At 39.5% G+C, this 23,413-nt stretch overlaps 2 protein-coding genes across 8 annotated transcripts; one reads left to right on the forward strand and one right to left on the reverse strand.

Annotated features, from left to right (window-relative positions):
- The first annotated feature begins 408 nt into the window (after window positions 1-408).
- Window positions 409-9,306, forward strand: LOC115737863 (60S ribosomal protein L18a-like protein). 5 transcript variants are annotated; one of them, XM_048284264.1, is made up of 5 exons: window positions 409-676; window positions 1,461-1,533; window positions 2,086-2,212; window positions 2,290-2,407; window positions 9,035-9,306. In XM_048284264.1, the coding sequence occupies exons 2-5, from the start codon at window positions 1,524-1,526 to the stop codon at window positions 9,086-9,088; spliced, it is 309 nt and encodes a 102-aa protein (XP_048140221.1). In that variant the 5' UTR covers window positions 409-676; window positions 1,461-1,523; the 3' UTR covers window positions 9,089-9,306. The 5 variants fall into 5 exon arrangements, with proteins under 5 accessions (XP_048140221.1, XP_030526101.1, XP_030526099.1 ...); XM_030670241.2 differs by lacking the exon at window positions 9,035-9,306 and adding an exon at window positions 2,782-3,107 and having other exon boundaries at window positions 411-676; XM_030670239.2 differs by lacking the exon at window positions 9,035-9,306 and adding an exon at window positions 2,782-3,107 and having other exon boundaries at window positions 411-665; window positions 1,452-1,533.
- LOC115737861 (aminopeptidase M1-like) lies at window positions 3,831-17,429 on the reverse strand. 3 transcript variants are annotated; one of them, XM_048284260.1, is made up of 20 exons: window positions 17,031-17,428; window positions 16,776-16,924; window positions 16,430-16,532; window positions 15,961-16,147; window positions 15,784-15,877; window positions 15,239-15,392; window positions 14,949-15,053; window positions 14,742-14,858; window positions 14,552-14,665; window positions 13,805-13,987; window positions 13,357-13,678; window positions 12,787-12,908; window positions 12,606-12,703; window positions 12,175-12,352; window positions 11,832-11,946; window positions 11,652-11,719; window positions 11,466-11,543; window positions 10,760-10,837; window positions 10,219-10,411; window positions 3,831-3,930 (listed from the first exon to the last, which is right to left on the reverse strand). In XM_048284260.1, the coding sequence occupies exons 1-19, from the start codon at window positions 17,253-17,255 to the stop codon at window positions 10,229-10,231; spliced, it is 2,673 nt and encodes an 890-aa protein (XP_048140217.1). In that variant the 5' UTR covers window positions 17,256-17,428; the 3' UTR covers window positions 3,831-3,930; window positions 10,219-10,228. The 3 variants fall into 3 exon arrangements, with proteins under 3 accessions (XP_048140217.1, XP_048140218.1, XP_030526096.1); XM_048284261.1 differs by lacking the exon at window positions 3,831-3,930 and having other exon boundaries at window positions 9,879-10,411; window positions 11,652-11,707; window positions 17,031-17,429; XM_030670236.2 differs by lacking the exon at window positions 3,831-3,930 and having other exon boundaries at window positions 9,879-10,411.
- Window positions 17,430-23,413: the final 5,984 nt, after the last annotated feature.

Genomic DNA, 23,413 nt, shown 5'->3' on the forward strand with positions numbered 1-23,413 from the left:
AAGGGTATGATCAAATGTATCATTGTTATTTTTTTTTCCATTTCTATTTTTCTAGCCCATATAAGCTGCCTAGGGTCGCCTCGCTTATGGCCTGCGAGGGCACCCCGCCTTGCCCTCACCTATGATTAGTATGGCTGGCCACTGATGATAAGGACGCGAAAAAGAAAAAGAAAAAATATTTAAAAAATTAAATGATGAAAGTGCCCTTAGTTAGGCCATTGTTTAAAATAATGAGAGCGTTGTAGGTTTTTATTCAAAATAAGGTCCATTTTGTATCCTTATTTGTAACTTTTCCTCGAAGAGTCAAAACGACGCCGCTCGATAGTTGCTCCGCTTGATTTTCCGCCACAGATAAATTCCCGAACTCTCTCTCCCCTCCACTATAAAAGCATAAACCTATCCCCGCTCGCACACGGATAGAGAGAGAGAGGGGGAGAGAGCTTTCGTCTTCAACGTCTCCCACCAATTCCATGATTGCTTGGTTGATTGGTGGGGGCGACGGGGGCGATCCTTACGTACTTGGAAAGGCAAGAAAGGAGCGAGCTTTTAGCCTCTCCCAAGAGCTGTTCCGCTTCCTCTCGGAGGTGGAGCGGAAGCGAAGAGGCTGTAGTTCCTGAATTCCTTTCTTCTCCTCTTCTCGCATGTCTCTCGTCTGTCTTCGGCGGGTGAGCTCGGTTTTGATTTCGCGATTTGTTTTTGGTCCTTGTGGTTTCGGTTCTTCCCTTGCTTCCTTTGACTGGTAGGTGTTGTTCGAGAAAAAACGATCTGAAATTTGATGCTAATCGTAATTAATGCCCCTTTTTCATCGTATGGAGTTCCGTTGGATTTAGCTAGATTTCTGTTACCTTGAAATTGAAGTTAAGCTGTGGGTTTTTTGTTGTCTTTTTGCGTTATTAGCATAAATAAGATCCTTTGCGATCATGCTGGCTTCATTGGGGGTTTATGGGATTGTAGATGGCGAATCTTGTGAAATTGCTTAAGTTTCTCTGCTTCTATACCTCTTTTGGTAATCAGAAGTTGCACGCCAGGTTCAGATCGGTGATATTGGAACGCTGGGCTGCACGTGATTCTGCTCCTGTCTCGTCGATATTGCACTGTCTTTTTAGATGATCTTTTTAAGTATTGAGTTCGCTAGCTACCTAATGTATCAACAACTTAGTTATTCAGGAGAAGATGTCTCATCTCTGTTGTGGCGATCTGCTTTTTAGTCTTCTCTAGCTCTGTGCTTTTAGAGTTCTTCATAGAACCATATTGACTTGCATGACGAAGTTGTCATGTTACTTGGTCTCTCTTTTTTTCCTTTCTTTTCTTTCTACGTCGGATTGTAGCTTGATGTTTAACTTCAGGAACTTGGAGCTAGTATAGACTTGCCTGGTAATTGTTGTATGGTGTGGTTTTTCTACTTCTGCAGGACATGGTAATGAGCGTAGAGTTTCTCTCCTATGTTGCAGGGGATTGGAGGTGAATAAGTTGTCCCCTAGGAGGCTTAAGATCAACTTGTTCCTGTACAGATCTGTCAAATTATGGACGAAAGTACTCCCTTCATCCAACTTTTATTTTGTCGGGTTTCAACTCATTTGCTTTGTTTTGCTGGTAGAAATATTTGCACACAAGGTTGATGTGAGTTGCAAACTGGTCTCGTTACAATCACACTTCCAGAGAAAGAAATAGAGAGTAAGAGAAACGGACGACAAAGGTGAAAGAGGAGAGAAGAGGGAAAAAGAGAGGGGTGGTGATTGTACCACTTAAATGTCCAATATGTTTATGCAGATTATTGCCTTCTTTGTGGCATTTGTCTACTGTCATCGTCATTCTTAGTGTCCATGGTGAACCTCAGGCATACTGGCTGGAAAAGCACTTTCATCTTAGCAAGTACCAGCCATTCCTTTTTTTTTTTGTTGGGGGGGGTCGAAGGTACCAGCCATTCTTCACTAACATGGAAATTTACTGGAAAATCGCTTTCATCTTAGCAAGTACCAGACATTCTTTGCTAACATGAAATATACATAATACTGTCTTTGTCACTATTTCGACCTGTGGCAAGATGAATTTTGATTAGTTTCTGGAATTCTTCTTTGAGCGTAGAGCTTTTAGCTAATGGAGGAGACAAGCCAAAAGGCCACTATACCCTTACTAATGACGTGGAAGACCTCCAGTTGGGAATGTATGATAAACCTCTTCCTTATTTTGGCTGGGGAATTGGATGGTTTTGGTACGCATTGCCTTTCCCTCCCTTCTATCTCCCCCTGCCCTCCCTCCCTCCCTCCCTCATGCCTCTCCATTTTGCAGCGTACTTGTCGGATTCATTTTTCCTATTATGTGGTACTTTGCAACAATACTGTACTTCTGCAACTACTACCAAAGAGATCCTAGAGAGCGGGCTGGACTTGCTGCTTCGGCAATAGCTGTAAGTAGAGAGAAATTTTCCTGTGTTCATCTAAGTGTCAATAGTATGTCCTCTGACGCTCCTCATAAGTTTAGTGGAATTATGGTTCGAGGAAATTTAGAGAAAGATTACCTGTCTTCCTGCAAGGCATCTTTGTGAAAAATTATGGTTTCTTTTCAGTGTATATATGTTAGGATCAACGCTGCTCAACCTATGATTTTTCGTTTTTTTATAACTGTGGCATCAAGTATATTATGGTTCAATCTCTTTTCCTTGCGACAACCCTTTATGGAATCAAATTCACATAAAGTTGAAGGGCTAGCATCCATCCACAAATTGAAATTTTTTTTCCTTCTGCTGCTTTTTCCTCTCCTTATCTTAGTTATTGTTTGCAGGCACTGATATGTACAGCTGCGGTGGTGATTGCTCTTGCTGTAATATTGTTGTAGCCCAGGAGTTCAAAATTTTACATCACCTTATCCTTCTCCAGTTGGCAGAAGTCTGAGCCACTTAAAGTTGGTCACATGTCCCATTTCTCTGTAGACTTGTGCATAGTAGGAGTTCTGCAATATGTAGCACCGTTAAGGACCCCCTTTCTTTGGTGGGGAAATGGGAAGAAGCAGAAGCATGTGTTGTAAAGAATGTACATTATAGGATTGAAAAGTTGTCCCGACTGGAAGCAACTAAAAAATTTTCTCTCATGAGGATGGGCTCTAGATCACTGTTTTTTGTGCTCTGTGGTTGAGAATGCAACCTCATCAGTAGCAGAACTCAAGTGTGGTATATCCGCAGTCATATATACGCAAGAAAATTTCCTTAACTTTGGTCACGTGGCTCTAAACTCAGGGTTGTACCATTTCTGATTAGCATTGCAAAGGTTTTTGCTTTATGGATGGGGGCAGTGCCGTCATCTAAAATTTCAAACATGCGGTTCTATTTTGGCTTAGCAGAGCTGATAAAGTGACATAGGAGGTACTGCATGAAGCAATGTATGAAAGAAGGAAGAAAGGGAGATGGAAAATGTATATTCAGCGAGTCGTTTTCCTGGTGTTGAGGTCCATATACCAGGACAAAAGTTGATATGTTCTCCTCAGTTATGGTTAATTTTACATTTTCAAGGAATAGTCTTCGAGCCTCTGTAAGATGTGGCAGCGACCCCGATTCATTTGAAAATGAATGATGATTATTAGCATTTCGATCAAAGTGATGGTAAACTAAATTTAAAATTTGAAATTGGTCTGTGTCAATCTGCATTTTCTGTCATAATTAATGATGTACAAAGCTAAATGCACATTCATAATTGCATATCTGCATTTTATCCCTACGTAAAAATGTTTATGACCCTTTTCGAGCTTCGTCCGCAAGGCAGGACGGTTGAATAGATCAGCAGGACCCTTTCTCGGATCCTTGTCCTAATAAGAAGGGCCACGGCACTAGAAAGGAAAGCTGCTGCTCTGAAGTTTGGGACAGCAGCTTGACCCAAACGGCTTATTCATATTAGTCATAGTCTCTCATGAATTCGAATTTTATTGGGATCCTGTAATCTGTGATTGCCAGTTGTTTGACGAGCTCCAAAAGGGATTCTTCCAGCTTTATGTTCTGAATCCACCTTGCTTTGATTTGGATTTGTACGATGCTTTGCTTCAAGTTCATTTAGTTTATGAACTAGTTTAGAATTTTTTTCGTGGTATTAACCCTTTGTTTTTTTTTTAAGTTCTACTTTCAAGTCCTTTAAAATCTTCTTCTAATCTTTCAAGGGAAAAACTAGCCCAATCTCTTCTTGGCTCAATCAATTCGAATACCTAGGTCTCTATGATCACTTATCCTTGTTCTTTCTCACTGGACAGCCTTCTCCTTAACTTTTTTCTTCCATTGTTGGTCATGAGTTCCCAAAACTAACAGACCTAGACAAGCAAAAGAGAATTTCATGAGCTTGCCCTGGATGAAACAAGCGTGGCTAAGGAAAAGGGAAACCGTCTATTTGCATTGGTTCCTGTTCATGGATATAACATCTAATTAGTATTAGCATGTTTTACCACCTCTAAACCTGCTTGATGATTATGAGATTAAGAGAAAGAAACAAACTGAGAACGAATCTTGCCAAACAACAAAGCAAAAGATGAAGCTCAAGTTGTGGCATGGCCTTTAAATCATCCAATGTCCATGATGCTCGAAAGCATATCGGATGCATATGATGAAGAACTGCTGTAGGCTGAACATCAGTAAAGCACTGGTGCCGTAACCAGAAAATCTCCACCTGCTTCTGATTTCACGTTTGTGGCCGGGATAGACCAGCGCATGCCCTGGTCGCTCGATTGAAAATGGTCACAGAGAGAGAGAGATGACGACGAAGAAGCTTCGAGTGTTTATCGAGTCTGACTCCTCGACTTTAGTTCGTGAGGCCCAACAGATTCTAGCCCACCACCAGAATATATTGTCGGCCCATTGCAAGAAGAGTGCTAATTAAGTAGCCGATTGGATTGCCAAGATGCATCGCTTGAACTGTATTCTGATCCTTTGGGTCTCTTTCCCCTCTCCAATCCTTTGGGAATTATTTTGCGTTGATACTCCTCGTTTGGACCTTTATGTACGAATCCTTAATGACTAGCGATGCAAGTTTGCTTTCGACCAAAAAAAAAAATGGGCAGGAGCCCTCAAGAAATTCTTGATGGCTAGGGCAGAAACAAGGAGAAAGAGGGGTTTGGAGTTAGTTTTCATTTCAACCAGTAATAAACATACCTTGATTAGTAGAAAATAGTCCCATTTGCTTTATTCCTTCACTTCACCACCAACCCTTGCTAGCGTTTTTTTTTTTTTTTTTATAGATTATTTTAGTTCTTAATCTGATAATAACATTACTTTAAGGGTTAATATAACGAAAAATCCTAAATTGATACACTTATAACAAATTTATTTTAAGCTAATTTTTTGATCACAAAAAATTTTAAACTAATATGCTTATGATAATTTTACCCTAAACTGATTTTTTTACCATAAAAAATTTCAAACTAATACACATGTGATAATTTTACTCTCCATTAATTTTTATTAAATTCCGTTAATACCACGAAAACTTCTAAATTCGTGCATCTGTGAAAAACGAAGGGTAAAAATCTCAAATCGGTACACCCGTTAAGCGCCACGTGTAATCTAAATCAGTAATTTGACAATAAAATTTAACAAAAACTAATGGAGGGTAAATTTATTACAAGTGTACCAGTTTAGAATTTTTTTTAATTTGGGATAAAATTATCATAGATATATTAACTTAGAGTTTTTTCGTGATATTAACACTTACTCAAAACTTAGTCCTTTAAAATCTTCTTCTGACTTTTTGACTTTTGGAGAAAAAAACTAGTCCATTCTCTACTTGGCTCCACAGAGTCGAATACCCAAGGTCTCTAGGGTTGCATATCCTTGTTCTTTCTTACGTACAGCTCTGGATGAAACAAGCACATAGCTCTGGCCAAAACTATACATAGCTCTGGATGAAACAAGCACGGTTAAGTTCAATGCTTCTGGCTCCAGAAAATTTCCATTGTTAGTCACGAGTTCCCAAAACTACAGCTCTGGCTGGCTGAAACAAGCGCGGTCAAATTCAATGCTCTGACTAAAAATAGGTAGGACACACTCCAATAGAGGCGAACACGCGACCAACGCATGCCTGGCCTTCCTACACGCTGTCAACAATCGGAACACGCTGAAACTCACGTCCCATTCTTATTTTACACAAATCTCGTACGCTACAATCAAAATCCGCACTCCACCCACTAGCCTCGGGGTCTTCCTGATGGCCCGTTACCATCCAAGCGAACGAGCGCTGAGCCCCCTTTTATAGCAGCTCTCCATCTCTTTCTCTATGTCCGATGTGGGACATGGAACTATCTATATAGCCTCTGTTCACTCCGAACTTGCTTCCTTGCTGTGACATGATAAATTCGAAGATGAATTCGCTAAGATGCAAGAATTGGTTGGAAAACTATACCGGCAACGACCAACAGAAGAAAAAGGCGAACAAATCAAGGTCTCATATTGGGTGTCTAAGATTTAAGCAAATAGACTATGTCGCCAGCTAAGGGTATTCGAATTGGGAAGCTAAGAGTTTGTACTGTCTGCTCTGGTTCTACTTTTGCATGGTGGTTTTGCCCCAGAAACCTAAGATGACACCTCCCACAACATCTTTCCAGTCTTTTAAGTCTCACTCCTCTCGAGTTATTACTTGTTGATGCACCAGCCCCTGGGGTGTTATGGAAGTAGCAGTTGCAACAATTTTCAAAATATCGGAGTAGCTGGTCAAAACTTGGTTGGTTCGCCTCATGGAATCTTGGAGAACAGGCGGTGTCCATGCTGTATCATTTGGTATTGGGCGTTTGTTCTGACATATCCAACGGATCAACTTCGTTCCGTTTCTCTTTCCATTGAAATTAACTTTCCTCCCTTTTCAGGTGATGCTACTGATTCGACCTTGATGTTCTTGGAAGATACCAGATGTTTACCCGCTGCAGTGAGGGAACTATGACCTTCCTGATCTTTGTTTCAGTCTCGCCTTGGAGTAATCAGAGTGCTGAAGAATTACCTATGTTATCAGAGGTGATGAGTTTTTTATATTAGTTGGCTAAAACTTCTACCTCGCTTGCTATAAAACTATTTGTGCATAAGAGTTACATTTTGAAGGCAATGCGTCATTAGTACCTTCTGTTGCATGGTCATTCGTCTTTTATGTCGGATAGTTTATCGCATACTCCTCAACACATGGGAGGATATTGCATAAACTCATTTCATGGACTGGGCTAATAATAGCTTACAAATATAGTTGAATCCCCCACCGGAATCCAAATAGAAAATTACGGGTTTCGCTTATTTCATGTAACGTGATTGGTTCTATTTACACTTAAGCTGCGTTTGGTCGTCCGTATAAAACTCGGGATAGGATATGTTTTATCCTATCCCGTGTTTGGTAGATGTCCCAGATAGTATAATGTGACATTATTAATGTCGGATATAGAGGGGATATAACCCGGATAAAAAAATCCGAGGGGAGGGGGTAAGATAAGGTCGGATAAGATTTCTCTTATCCATCATATAAAAGCTAACTTTTAAAATGATAACAACTTTCTTGTCTCATTTGTTTATATTTTCATTTTATTTTATTTTTTTTGCAAAGAAGTTTGAAAATCTAACAAAATGTGTATATTTTCAAGTTTTTTTTTTTTTGTGTATGAGAACGTTATTTTTATAGTAATAAGATCAGAATATTTCATAAGCATCACGTAGGGGCATATATTTCCTTTATATTGATATACGGTTTCTACCAAATGCGGGATAGGATAGGATATGAGAATATCCGACTTTAAATCCGTAGTTCACCAAACGGTGAATAGGATATGGGCAAATCCCTAGATTTCTTATCCTATCCTATCCAATTCTATCCCGACCGGAAATCCCGACGACCAAACGCAGCCTTAGTGATAGAACAAGTATTTCTCCCTCCCTCTATAAAAGCCATTGTGTCTCCAACCACATTTAGTATTCAATATATCTAAATGGAACCCTCGTTCTAGGTGTCATTGTGGCTTCGAGAAATTGATAATTTATCATGTGTATATAAAAATATATATGTAATATACAATGTGTCCCAACATGTCGAAATTCCTTATTTTTTGAGAAATCACATGTCGGCGTGTTGTGTCGTGTCTCGTGTTCCGTGTCGTGTCAGTACAACATAACTTTCATCCCATGTCTCCAATGCTTGCTTTTCTTCTAGGGGCACAAGACCGGCCATCAAACCGTTCACACCCGAATAGGAAAGAAAAATGTGATCGGAGGATGGAAGGTATCGAAGTGATGGATGTGAAGAAATCTATCGTAAATCGATTTAGAATGATCGCACAGATAATAGAAGAAAAATAAACGACACACGGTTTACTCAGGTTTACCCCAGAATAGGGCTACGGCCTGCAAAGAGATTTCACTATGATTTTGGTTTACAGCTGCACAACTCGTTACAATGATCAGCCAAAAACGAGCAAATATATATATGCCCTAAACGGGTCAAAAACCTAATCTATCCGAAACCTTTTTAATCCCTCAACAAATGGGCTAACTTAAACAAAAGTCCAAACTCGTTGAGGTTTTAGGAGCGCTACCCCCGAACCCCCACTCGCTCACCGGCGAGCGGGGCAGCCGTCCGTTCACCGGAGAGCGGAACCCCCACCTGCTGACTCGGCAACGGGACACCCGTGTTGGAGGCGCTACTCCCGAACCCCCGTCTTTCGTGCGCAGGGGTCACATGTCGTTGGATCATACTTCAATTTCCCTAAGCTTACGTGGGCGTGCCCGGTGTGAGAAACAAGGGTCCCCGAAGTATTCGCCAACTCCAACAGGATGGGCTGGGAAGGTCCGCCTCTTTGTGAAAAAGTTATGGCTTCTTTTCAGTGTACATATTTTAGGATCAATGCTGCTCAACCTATGATTTTTCATTCTTTTATAACCGTGCATCAATGAAATTATGTTTCAATCTCTTTTCCCTGCGACAACCCTTTATGGAAACAAATTCACATAAAGTTGAAAGGCTGGCATCCATCCGCAAGTCGAAATTTTTTTGCCTTTTGCTGCTTTTCCTCTCCTTATCTTAGTCATTTTTTGCTGGCATTGATATGTACAGTTGCTGTGGTGATTGCTCTTGCTGCAATATTGTTGTAGCCCAAGAGTTGGAAACTTTACTTCACCTTATCCTTCACCAGTTTCTTTTGGAAGGCATTGTTCATAATGGACTGCAACTGGGTAACTGTGACAGAAGTCTGAGCAAGTCAAAGATGGTCACATATCCCATTTCTCTGTAAACTTGTGCATAGTAGGAGTTCTGCAACATGTAGCACCATTAAGGACCCCTTTTCTTTTGGGGGGAATCGGGAAGAAGCAGAAGCATGTATGTTGTAGAAAATGTACACCATAGGATTGAAAAGTTCTCTCATCTGGAAGCAACCTAATTCTCTCTCTCTCTCTCTCACGAGGATGGGCTGAAGATCACTGATTTTTTTGTGCTTGTGGTTGAGAGAATGCAACCTCACCAATATTAACTCTCAAGTGTGGTGTATTCGCAGTCATATATACATAGAAAAAATTCCTGGGCTTTAGCCACTTGGTTCTAAACTCAGGATTAAAGATTACGAATCGGGTTGTACCATTTCTGATTAGCATTGTAAAGTTTTTGCTTTATATGTAGTTCTATTTTGGCTTAGCAGACTGATATAGTGATATAGGAGGTACAGCATGAAGTAATGTACGTAAGAAAGAAGAACGGGAGATGGAAAAGATATCTTCAGCGAGTCATTTTCCTGGTCGTCGAGGTCCACATGCCAGGAAAATAAGTTGATACGTTCTCCTCGGTTCTGGTTAATTTTGCATTTTCAGGGAAGTATTCAAGCCTCTGAAAGATGTGGCGGTGACCGGTTTCGTTTCATTCCGAACGGATGATGATCATCAGCATTCCGATCATGGTGATAATAAAGGACATCTGAAATTTGAAATAGCTGTGTGACGATCCACATTTTCCGTCATAATCAAGGATGTACAAAGTGAAATGTACATGCATTTATGCTTGCAATTTGTCGCTACACACAAATATTTATGAGCCTTTTCGAGCAACATCAGCGAAGCAGCACGGTTGAATAGACCAGCAGGACCCTTTCTCGGATCCTTGTCCTAATAAGAGGGGCCACCGCACTAGAAAGGAAAGCAAGTGAAGGCTGCTGTGAAGCATGGGCCAGCAGCTTGACCCCACCGGCTTATTCATATTATTCAGTCTCTGATCAACTCTCGGGTTCTATAATCTGTGATGGATCATCCCTTGCTTGCTAGTTGTTTGACGAGCTCTGGAAGGGATTCTTCCTTCTTTATGTTCTGAACCCACCTTGCTTTGATTCGGATTTGTTCGATGCTTTGCTTCAAGTTCATGGCAAATGCGAGAGTTGTTCGGTTTGCAAAAAATGCTTCCACTTCATCGGCCTTCGCGTGGCTTGAGAACTGAAAAATACTCAGGGACAACATAATTTGTAAGAACTGAAAAGTTTGCTCGGATCAACATCATCCAGCAGTGAGCAGTTTCCTAGAGCATGTTATTACTCATTTCTCCATTTGGAAAATGTGGGCAAGAGGATAACGAGAATATCCACTCAAACTAATAAATGCCAGGAGGTTATCCAATTCATACTATTCTTTCTGAAAGGTGGGCCAATTTGGCATGCAGACGAACGGTACAATATTATCAAGGGATTGGAACCTCATAAGCAGTTCCAAATAGCATTTTCCTGTGAAGTACACCTGAAATTCTATGGATGCTATCTAACAGTCCCATGAGATTCAGTTGCTTACCGGAGCAATGATGCCGGTTATGAAGCGGTGGAACAGCACACCAGTACCGTATTTGTTCAAAATGAAGTCCCAATTATCCTGCATTCAGTAGCAAATGCCTCAACTGTTCTGATAATGTAGAGAATCAAAACATTGATTGGCTAGCGTTGCTTCACATCTATTTCATGGCTTTTCTCCCCTCTGATTGGAGAAGCCAATGAAATAAGAGGTGTAACCATGCAGAATCAATCTCCCTCAATAGTGGTTTCAGCAATTCATAACCTTTGCATGAAAATGAAGACAGCCAGAAAAGCGCATCAACCATGGGAGCGCGCCCAGGCATGCGCAAAATCACCAACAAATAAATCAATGAGATCAACTGGCAAAATCTGCAGGGTAACTCCTCGGGTTCTGGTTATTTCTAAAGGAAGTCCCATTGATAGTCAGGACTCAAGATTACATTTCCTGATCTGGCTGCTGTCATATAGTCGCTCCTGGGGATCAATTACAAGTAATGAAATCCTTTCGGTGCAAAGTACATAATCTTTGTCAAACCTGGCCCTATTTTTCTCATCAGAACATATATTTGGCAACAAAATTTAGGACTTGATAGTTGCTTCCTTAATTTCTCTCTAATCCGACAGAATACCAACTGACCATCAAATTGATTATGAACATTTTGCAACACTATGCTTGAAGCATTGTGGTTAGAAGTAGAACTCCGTACCTTCAACCATTTCCATGCTGTTTCACGCCCTTCTGAGCTTATTCCCGCAAATCCATAAACAATGTCTTGATCTCGAACCTGGACAGATACTCAGATAGCCTCAGTTCTTCTCAAGGAAAATCTAGATGGACTTTCATTTAACTTTGACTGTTACGATCAGTACAATAGCCAGCAAATATGCAATACCTCATCTGACACAATAAAGTTTAGAACCTCCAACACTATATCTGGGTCTGGAGAAGCTGCCAGATGACCTACATGAGTTCCACACATGAGCACTTAAAATTCATTACACTCTGAACAAAAAAGTTCAAAGCAAAGAAAGAAATTGGCATCTAAGACATTTCATTAGCCTCGAAAACTTACGCAAAATTCTTTCCTTTTCTTGCACTGTATCTGCTTCTCTGTAAATGCTCAACAAGGACTCGAAATAATTCCTGTTCGCCACAGTAGTTTTCCTCATCACGGAAATATAAGCAGCCTGTGGAGAATTTAAAAACTCAATGAGAAGCTGAAGAGGAGTACCTAAGTCTTTGTCCTTATCAAATGGTAGACCAATAACTATATGCTTGGATAGCGAGACAGATTTTCAAAAAAAATTAGGGCACATTCTCTTTTAATATTGATTAGTACTCACTATTGAAGAAAACTGCGAACCCTACAGACAAAGGGGCCATGACCAGCCCCCTAGGTCTGCCGGAGTTCTTACCCTTTTTGTATCAGCTGAAAGAAGAGGAGTGTTTTTATCCATTAACAACGACTCAAATCGTCTGATTGCATCTTCATGAGTTTTCTCGTCACCAAATGATGCCAAAGCCATAAAGATTTCACCCCTCAAGAGCACATTTAAATGAGGTTCTCCAGATACCGATTCCCAGCCTAATCTTCTGCGAGGAAGAACAGAAAAGTATGATTATAGTTATTAGCAACACAAGTTTAATTTTGATAAAAAAGCTAAGCATTATGTCAGTGTTCGCATTTTTTGCTACGGAAGGTTAAGAGGTACCAAAACGCAAATGTTTGTACATATGTATTGCAAGGAACTACAGACATTCTCTAAATTGTTGCAACAGAACTAGTTTTCATACAGCTATTAAATCAATTCATCACCGTGAATTAAATAGAAAGTACTCATCTTACTCAGCAGAGGGCAGGAGGATATTGATAAAATGTTGTCTCAAGTTATCCACTGACTCTGGAAAAGCATCGTAATATGTTTTCACAATATTGTAGCAGACCTGTGGCACAATTTACTGGTGATCAACTTGCTAAGATAGATGGCATATAAGGTAAATGACAACATTGTTGCAGAACTACTTACATGTATTAAATTTGATACCACAGTATAGTCTGTATCTTTTCTGTATACATCCATCAAGGTGAGGAGAGAAGACAGTGACTGTTTGCCAGCCTGGCAAAGGGCATGGGAATCATCCAAGATCCCTAAAAAGGAGTCATTCAATACAGTAATTAGATCTTGGACACTTGCTGACGTTCACAATAAGGAAATAACTGATAGAGATGCTCATTGGTTATACTGCATTATAACACCTAAACAGTTGCGCTTGTTCTATGTAAAACAATTAACAAGATGCCCTATGGCCAGAATAGAATAAAAGATATGCTAAGGTCTTGTTAAAAGTGAAGAAAGTTCTCTATGAACTACTTTTCCAGGAAAACTAGAGTGGTAGAGTTGAATCGACAAGTTACGCCAAAAGAAAAAGTATGTTAATAGGTTCTATGCATTCTGTTCGCAAGACCTGGCCGGGGAGTTTCATCCTTGCTCTACAAATTCCTGTGCCCTATTGATAGTCTCAACACATAAATAAAAACAATTTCAATATGTTCAAGCTAGCATGCAATCACATCAAACTTGGCAGGATGCACCCACCAAATTTATCTGTTGCAGAGAGGTAATTGCTTTCCATTGCTTTCATAAGCTGAGCTGCAAGCTTGTCCTCATATTTTACCCTATAAAAGCCACTCTGATCAATATTAATCTTGATCCAAAAGTGCTTTCTAAATTTTTCCGGATCCTTCTCCTCCGATAAACCTAAACTGTTGCTAGAAGAATTGAAAAAGTCAGATATGTCAATTTCTCCGCATCGTGTTTCCAAAAGGAACTTCTTCTGTCTCTCATATGAACCAAGGCACAAGGTTATGGGAACAATCCATAGCCCCTCACCAGCCAATCCAGATAGTACAAACTGTGACTGCAGTGATAAGCAAAATTTCAGATTTCACTTGACACAAGCACCTAAATTTAAAAGCTTCTGCTATGAATGCCAGGCAAAAGCAATGTCAAACTTTCTTCGAGCTTATAAACATTACAAGAACACCTGTTCAAACTCCAATATATGGCCGTTTAGGTTCACGGATATGAGTGGGTATCCTTTTTGCTTTGTCCAAGTGTCCATCAGATTAGTTACATCAACACCAGATTCATCTGTCAGAACACTCCATAAGTCTTCAGTCTTTGCATTTTTCCATGCATATCTTTTCATGTACGAACCCAATGATTTCTGTTTTCAAGAAGTAGAAAGAATCAGTCAATATTGCTGAATATCTCCATCTAGTACAGCAATCTACTCAAACTTGCACTGAATCGCATACTGAAAAGTATGACTCTTGACTCCAACCATTCATCATCCATGACATGTACCAAATGTTTCAATAGAAATATCCCATTTACAGTAGTGGGATATCGGTAGTCCGAGGTCTAAAAAGATTGAATTAGGTCTCGAGCACTCAAAATAGCCAGGTCTAGGTTACAGGAAATCAAGTGCTATAATCAATATAAACCATATAAGACTAATATAACTTAAAAGAAGTGCAAATAACGTTGTGCAAAAGCTCACTGGGACATAAGGGAATAACTGTTTCACCTGTTAAGAAAAAGTGGAAGGAAGCAAGAGAAACCACAAAGACATGTCAGGGTACTCTACTAAACAGGCATAGAGTTTTTCTTGATCTTCCCTGGTCTACAACCGCACAGCTTTCAGAGAAGCGCTGACGATACATCTGAATTATGATTTGGTATGGAGAATCAGGTATTATGATTTGGAACCTAGATAGAAGTTTCTCACCTGAAATATTGCATCTCCGAGGTAGCTTTGCAACATCCGGATAACGGCTGATCCTTTCTCATAGCTTATAGCATCAAATATCTCAAGAACTGCTCGAGCATGGATTATCTCTACCTAAAAGTTAGAACGGACAGTATCAACAATGTAAATTAATTGACTGATACCATGGTTGAAAGTGAGTAACTCATACCTCAATTGGATGTGATTTTTTCAATGAGTCCATATGCAATCCACTAGCAGTTAGTTGGAGAAACTGAGTCCATACTTTCCACTCAGGAAACAGATTGTCAGTTGCCATATAGCTCACCTGGATAAGATTATGGAGAAATAATTAAAATCAGATTAACTATTTGTTCTCTAGTGTTCATCCTGTAGAATAGAGTTTAGTGAAGATTACCCATGTGGCAAAACCTTCATTCAACCATAGATGTGTCCACCATTCCATTGTAACCAGATTGCCAAACCACTGATGAGCAACTTCATGCATTCCAGCAACTGTGATCTGATCCAACAGTTAGTGGATTTATTACACATATTTACCCAAATTTTCAGACTATAAAGAGGAGAGGGTAACATAATTTCAGGTATAGAGAAAGAGGTTGTGTAGCACTTCTATATGTTAATTCCTTTATGAGCAGAATACAGAGTAATCAACAGAAATCAGGTCAGGGGGAGAAAATTCCTCACACATTGCTTCTTAGCAGCTGTGGATTGCAATTCATCATGAAGCATATCGTTTTCCCGGTATATGATCAAACCGTAGTTCTCCATTGCCCCAGCAGAAAATTCTGGGACTGCAACCATATCTAGTTTAGGGAGGGGATAAGGCACGGAGAAGTACCTAAATAGCACCATATTCACCAGGGAAGATGGTCTTCTGATTAGCATCACCACCAGAAAAAGAGCTACTTGCTTTCTTTAGGAAGCAAGCAAGGCATAGATGAATAGATGAAAGAAACAATCCATCATTCAATCAATTATGTAGCAAACACAGCACTTGTGCTAGATGCAAACTCATTTCTTACCAAATGGCCCCAGGACGAGGGGGGAAATTATTACTATAGTTTCTTCAAATCGTCCAAAAGGAGGGAAAGGAAAGCCATGCTACTCAATATGTTATTACATGTGCTTTATATCAGGCACTCCCTATGACTTGGTTCAAGCCTTAAAGAGGAGTGCAGAGCTGAACTATATGTTCTAACGTCAAGAAAAGAGTTCGCCAAGATGCTCACCTAGTATAGAGCTCAAGAGCCTTCACAGCAACATGCAAGGCAAATTTTCCATTGTCACTCTTACCGGGAGGACAATATACACGAACCTTAATCCCTGCATGAGAACTTTGAAGTGCCATCAGCAAATGAAAATATTCGTATCAGTATGGAAGAGAAGCTTTTGGATCTTATGCATACCATCAGCCGTCATTTCTTCAACAGAATCAAATAAACCAACTACAACAGCCACCAAATAAGTAGACATCATGGGGGATTCTTCGAAATATACAGTCTTAATATTGCCATTAAGCTTTTCCTTGAGAATCGGCATATTGGACAGTGCAGTCACCTCAGGGGGCACGTCCAATGTTATTTGGAAGGTAGCCTGTATGTAGTCTCACCCTCAATAAAGTTCATACAAGTTACCATAGAAAAGTATGGTAAGAAAACGCAAGCTTTTCAATTTCTACACTGTACATGGAAAACATAATTTAATAATCTGCATCTCTAAAATAATAGTTTGACGATTCGATGCCATGAGTGACTATCATATGGGAAGTTCCACGAAGTTTTGTTATAGTTGACTGATGCCAATTAATTTTATAGTATGAGAGAAAAGTTAATTGCTGTATGATATAGGCACAAGCAGAGTCTGCAACAGACATACTTTAAGAGCAGGTTCATCCCAGCACGGGAAACACCTCCTTGCATCCACAGCTTCAAACTGTGTAGCAGCCATATACTTCTTTTCTCCTCCGTCCACATAAGCACTGTAAAATCAGACACAACCGGGACAAAGTTAATGAAGATCCGAGCCAAAAATAGAAGGGACTGAAGGAAAGATTGTATGCGTCCACACACGGCGTGCGTCTTTTTTCGGTCTAACTACTTTCCAGGAGAAAATCAGATACATCATCGTCAAGCACGGTTTCTATCTCAGTATGTCCTCCAAGTAATAGGTGTCAAAGCAAAATAAGCAATAGTATTATGAGAAACGAGTAGAGGACGAGAACCATTTATATAAGCCCTTCAACTGAGCATTAAGCATCCCGGAGAACTCGATGGTCAGCACTCCGTCGCCGCAGCGCAGCGCCTCATCGAAAGCCAAAACCAGTATCTCATCCTCTTCGTCCAACACGATGTCGCGGGGACGAATCTTCTTCTGCTCATAGCAAACCCAGAATGAATCCAAAAGAAAAATCCTGAAAAGCACACAACGAACCGCAAAATCAACTAGCGGAAGCCAACACTAGACAAAGATCACGCACTTGATCGGCCGAGTCGGCGAAACAGACATCGCCGATGGCGAGCTCGAGCGCGTTCAAGACGAGGAACTTGGTTTCTTCGGCGACGGCGAGGCTGATGCGCACGGCGCCGGAAAAGCTGCACGCGACGAGGTCGAGCTTCAGATGGAGACCGTAGCGCCTCGGCACGGCGAACTTCGGCAGCCTGGTTTGGCCCTTGAACTGACCGATGCCCGGCCTATTCTCCATGTCGGAGCTCGAAGAAACGCTACACGAGAGTTCTCAGTGGATGACTACGCTTCCAGTAGAGAGCGAAGGCTCCGAGCTGAGCAGAGAAGGCGATGATCGAGCTTGAATCCCGAGCTGAGTGAGAGTGAAGTTGAAATATGATGTCACACCACCTCGAGAGGGATTTTTCCTTCTTTCTTTTGTTTTGGCGCGGAACGGTTTGACAAAATGTCGCTCCGACCGATCTTGCTGTAAAACTCACGTAATTAATGATGATTTTTGTCCACATGATTTATTCTGGACGGCATAGGGTCGGGTCTATTATATCACGTTGAAGATAAAGCAATTATTTTTTGAAAATAAAATTTAATGTAGGGCTGTGCAACCGATCAAATTCTCCTCGATAATCTAATCAAATCAGTCATGAAAACAGATTTGGTTTAAATTTGGAGTCTTCCGTGTGCGGAATAACGTGATTAGCTCTACGATGAATCGATTTTCCAACTTAGAATCGAGAACCGATCATGTGACATTAGGAACCAATTACAAGTTATGGTACTGCAGTTGTATGCAATTATATTTTCTTTTTTTTTAATGGGTTGTTAATTTAATCCAAAAGTTAAAAAGAAAGATATTTCACTACATTTTTTAGGCTTAATATTCTAAAAAAACCTCCAATTTTAACTTTTATCCCAATTTTACCTTTTGTTTCATAAAAAATCTCCAATTTTAGGAGTAGTCATATTTTTTTATCTCATAAAAAACCCCAACTTTAGATCCAGTCTCGATTTTACCCTAAATTTTTTTTATCTCATAAAAACCGTTAATTTTAGGTCCGGTACCAATTCTACCTTAAACTTTTTTTCTTAAAAAAAATTTCAACTTTAGGTACAATTTCAGTTTTACTCAATTTTTTTGTCTCATAAAAGATAAACCAAATTCTACTTAAGTACTCAATCTGCATTCATCAACCCTCCATCAAAATCGCCTTGAGTAAAATTTGCGCTCGATCTTTGATCGGTTGTACTTGAGAATGTGTCATCTCTTGCGGTTGAAGAACTTACGCTCGGGATGCTTAAATAGCTCGTGCTTATGAGTTTTAAATTTCTCGGTTGTCAATAATAAATTTCAGGGAAAAAAAGGATAATGGAAACAAATTTGTGACTCAAGTAAAAGGTTGTGATTTTTTATGGGACTGTAAGAAATTTAGGGTAAAATTGGGACCGCACAATAAAATTGAGACAAAAACTAAAGTTGTGAGTTTTTTATAAAACAAAAAAAGGTTTAGGATATAATTGACACATGACCTAAAGTTAAGGATTTTTTATGGGATAAAAAAAGTTTATGGTAGAGTGAGGACTAAACTTACAGTTAGGAGTTTTTTACAAAATAAAAAGTAAAATAAAGACAAAAGTTAATGTTGGAGATTTTTTAGGGTATGAAGCCACGATTTTGAGTCTTCGTGGGACCGGAGAAACATATCCCGTAAGATCGCATTTGGTCATCCGTATAAAACTCGGGATAGGATAAAACAAATCCTATCCCGTGTTTGGTAGGCGTCCCGGATAGTATAATGTCGAATATAGAGGGGATATAACCCGGATAAAAAAATCCGAGGGAAGGGGGTAGGATAAGGTCGGATAGGATTTCTCATATCTATCATATAAAAGCTAACTTTTAGAATGATGACAACTTTCTTGTTTCATTTGTTTCTATTTTCATTTTATTTTTTTTTTTTGCAAAGAGGTTTGAAAATCTAATAAAATGTGTATATTTTCAAGGTTTTTTGTGTATGAGAACGTTATTTTTATACTAATAAGATCGGAATATTTCATGAGCTTCATGTAGGGGCATATATGTCATTTATATTGATATACAATTTCTACCAAATGCGGGATATGATAGGACATGAGAATATCCGACTTTAAATCCGCAGTTCACGAAACAGTGGATAGGATATGGCCAAATCCCTAAATTTCTTATCCTATCCTATCCAATCATATTCTAACCCGAAATCCCGACGACCAAATGCAACATAAGCATGCAAAGAGAAGCAGACTCACGTTGCTAGGGAAATTTGTGGGTGTCCCTTTTCCTTTTTGGGTTAATGAGATAAAAAACCCTAAACCGGTACACCTATGACAAATTTATCCAAAATTATTTTTTTAACCACAAAAAACCCCAAACTAGTACACCAAGAACAAATTTACTCCAAACTATTTTTTTGACAACTAAAAACCCTAAATTAGTTATATGTGATAAATTTACCCTAAACTAATTCTTTTGACCATGAAATACCTCAAACCGGTATGCCTATGACAAATTTACCCCATTTTAAATTGATTTAATGTTATGAAAAATCCCAAATTGATAAACCTGTGACAAATAGAGGGTCATAACTCTATACCGGTATACCCGTCAACTGTCAAGTGTTACCAAATCAGCAATTTGATAGTTAAATTTAACGAAAATTAACTAAGGGTAAATTTGTCACGGGTGTACCAGTTTATGATAAATTTATTACAGGTATATCATTTTATGATTTTTTATGGTCAAAAAAATAATTTAAGATAAATTCATTACAAGTATACCAATTTGAAATTTTCGGTGATATTAACCCCTCCTTTTCTTACAAAACACCCCTCCCGCCTTCTCTCTACTCCCTCTTATCTACGTCAAGCACCCAACCGTTCCTCCATTGACGAACCTCGTTCATCTCTGACTTCCACCTTTAAGTTCCCACAGAGCTTTACTTTCATCTAGCTTAGCTCTCGTGGTGACTTTACTTTCGTCTAGCTTTGCTATGATTAGGGGTGTACAAAACAATTGGATCGAATCAGGAATAGTCCGAGCCGGCCGATTCTTGATGGCTTTTCCTCTGAATCCGACCTCTATATAAGTTTGGGGTAAATATATCGCACGAGTGCAAGTTTCGGATTATTTGTGTGACAAAAAAAAAATATTTGGAATAAATGTATCTTGGCATGGTTTGAAATTTTTTCGGTGGTTTTTTTACCTGCATCGAATCATCACTGCTCGTTCATTTTCATGCCAACAAACTCGCATTCGATCCCTTTTACACTAGTAAAATGGAACTTCAGGACCCAGTATTTGCTTTGCAATGTTGATAAACACGCCTTAAAGAAATTGCCGCGCTTGAAGATCAAGCCCTTGTTGTTATATGGACTTAGCTTATCTTTCATGCAAAGAGCTTCCTGTACCAAGCATGGAAAATGCGTAATATCTCCTTCACTTTGGTTCTCCTGCACCCGCGGAGTCGAAACTTTAAAACTTATGCAGGTTCAACTCTTCCCATTACTATCCGAAGCCCCGCAGAGAAAGTCATCGGTGCTTCGTCCTCACACACTTAGTGTAACATCAAGCCCATCTCCCACTTAGTGTCCGCAACCCAAGACACGGCCGGTTCCATGATCGCATCCGGAACCGGACCATATCGGTGGTCTGATGCCTAGGTGGGGTCAAGAATCGATTGGTGGTTCTTGATTTCCAATAAGTGGAACCGGTCCTTTGTGGGCGGTTCTTTGTTCCAGGATGAGAATCGACCCACCTTACAACCGATCACCCCTAATAATAATGATGGTTGCATGAGACCGTAGTGATAGCTGCCTGAGAAAGGGAAGTGAGAGCGTCAAGCGCAAGAAAGGAAGATGAGAGGCTAAGAGCATCGCTCACAAGAAAGGGTGGTGAGAGGGTACCCAATTTCATCAGTTGGCTGTATAGGTCCGATTCCGTACAAGGAATCGGAAACTAGACCAGCTATTCCGATTCCACGTTTTAGAAATCGGAAGTCGTCCAAAATTGATTGGTATCGGCAATTCCCAATCCGATTTGATTTTTTGCTCACCCCTAGTGCAAGTAGGTTCTACTAGGTACTGAAACTAGCCACCCTCCGAAAAACGGACAATTACAACCTGTTTCATGAAGTTGGAAGAATACAATCTATATTTCTTGAATAATTCAATATATATGCATATACATATATATATGTATGTATTTCTTTGAGCCATTTTTAGCTTATATTATTTTGCTATAATTGCTATGTGTTTGATTTTTTTTTAAATGAAGTAAAAAGAATAAGTAATCAGTTCCCGACTAGACTCTAGAATCGAACCGGAAAACTAGGATAGGTCCTAGGGTCGATTCCAAAGCAAATAGAGTTAGTTCCAAGTTCAATAAAATTTGGAAACCGATTCTAACATGGAAAATGTTTGGTTTTGGATTGCAAGTTCCAAGTCTAAAACTTACATATTCTAAAACCGATCACCTCTCATTTAATTTTTTTTTTATTTTTTACGAAACAAACGGAGCGCCATCCTATTTGTTTAGAGTTAAAGAAAAGTACCTTTTTGCTTTCGAAGAGCCCAACTAACCATGGACCTAGTAAATAAAACCTACCATGGGACTAGTAACGGCCATTTGCGACACTGCATCTGGCGACCACGGAACGGGTCATGTTACGTGAATATTGGGCCGGGCTTTTGCACCGAATTGCTTCCCATATTTAATATGAAGCTCAAGCCCAAACGAAGAGCTCACGTCAGCGTCCAGAGGGAAAACTTACGCTGTAAGTCTTTGACTAGAATTTAGCCCCACTAAGAGGACCGACGATGGGGACGGACGGGCTTTGCGTAAGCTAGATCTACCTTATTCCGTTTATTTCACAAAAAATAAATAATTTAAAAAATATCTTTCAAAAAATAATTGCTTATATCGTTTCAAATAATTAATTAATAAAAAATATTTCCATCATCGACAATAATTTTAGTATAGGCATTTTCATAGATGAGGAAACATCTGTAGTTTATTCATCTTTGTAAACAAAATAAACGATCAATTTTTTAAAAGTATTTTTCAAGTTATTCATTTTTCGTGATATAAATGTGCCATTCCTTTCTCTCTCGTTTTTTTTTTTTTGACGTGGCAGTCTTTCTTTTTGATGTATGCTAAAAAGAAAATCGCGTATAATTATATGAATCCGGACATATTTCCGGATGCGATGTGACCGGTACTCATGTAGCAACTTAATTCAGACATTGTTGTCGATCTTTGCTCATTAGGATGAGCAAATTTTGGAGAAAATCAGGTGAATGGATTGGATTTTGTGTTATTTTGGGCAAAATTGGAGAAATGATAGGACCCTTTGTGCGAATTGGAACAGAAAGGACATGAACCTCTGGATATAAGTTAGATGGCCAAAGACCGACCACTGTCCAGACAATAGTTGAATCGCAATGCAGCAAGTTCCAGTCCAATTGAACGGAATTATAGCAAAATCTCCCCCGTTCGGATGGAATCATCACCGTGCTCAATAAGATCCTCAGATTAGCGACGATAACATGCAGCGAGAGGTTGATGCTCCCAAAGGATTTATTACTTTACGAAGTTTAAAAGCTTTTTCTATAACCGTACAAAGAAAAGTGAACGAAATTGCACGCGTCGATAATGGAGATCCCGAGTTATTTTTGGGTGATCACTAACCTACACGTATGTTTGCATTGCATGTGGCAATTATCGACATGTGTGGACATCTTTTTATTAGAACGGTCGAGATCTTAATTTCGTTAACATGAAGCTAGAATGTTTTAACAGAAGCGTATGAACATTGACATTTTATGTCACCCAAAAGAGCTAAAATCACGTGCAACAGTTTTTGGTTCTGGGTCAAACCAACTAGTCCTTTAAACGTCAGCCAGTTTCATGGATGACCAACTAAGGCCCTTAAAAGTTTGTGACACCCGCTGACTTGACCAGGAACGAAAAGCCCAAGTCGGAAGATCGAAACGACAGCGACTACCTTTACGACAAGCGTATTTTGGAAAGATTCCGTCTTTTACAATGCTTTTCTTTCTTTTCCCTTTTATCTTTTCGCTAGAACTGCGCCTGCGGACGAGGTTAATTTGGTCACTTCGACGAGATTGACGTTTGGGCAATCGATTTCGTCGAATCGCATGATTCCTTTTTCTGAAAATGGCATTTTTGGTTAATAAAAAAATTCAAATAAAATAATTCTTAGTAGAGATGGGCGGGTGTCCTTGTCGTGAAAGGAATGAAGGAGTTGTGTGTAATAACGGGAACTTTCAATTACGAGAATACCCACGTCGTTAGTTTGGGGACTTGTCTTTCTTTTTTCTTTGATATAATTTTTTTATTCTTTAAAA

The sequence above is a fragment of the Rhodamnia argentea genome, chromosome 8 (assembly GCF_020921035.1).
Source record: "Rhodamnia argentea isolate NSW1041297 chromosome 8, ASM2092103v1, whole genome shotgun sequence".
NCBI lineage: Eukaryota > Viridiplantae > Streptophyta > Magnoliopsida > Myrtales > Myrtaceae > Rhodamnia > Rhodamnia argentea.

Bases quoted from the DNA above. Each gene is read 5' to 3' on its own strand.
- LOC115737863 (XM_048284264.1), top strand. The intron at 2,213-2,289 runs GTACGCATTGCC...TCCATTTTGCAG, and splicing joins TGGGGAATTGGATGGTTTTG to CGTACTTGTCGGATTCATTT. The intron at 2,408-9,034 runs GTAAGTAGAGAG...CATTTTTTGCTG, and splicing joins TTGCTGCTTCGGCAATAGCT to GCATTGATATGTACAGTTGC.
- LOC115737861 (XM_048284260.1), bottom strand. From the start codon at position 17,255: ATGGAGAATAGGCCGGGCATCGGTCAGTTCAAGGGCCAAACCAGGCTG. The intron at 16,925-17,030 runs GTGCGTGATCTT...TGCTATGAGCAG, and splicing joins TCGCCGACTCGGCCGATCAA to AAGAAGATTCGTCCCCGCGA. The intron at 11,947-12,174 runs GTAAGAACTCCG...AATTCTCCACAG, and splicing joins TTTCAGCTGATACAAAAAGG to GCTGCTTATATTTCCGTGAT.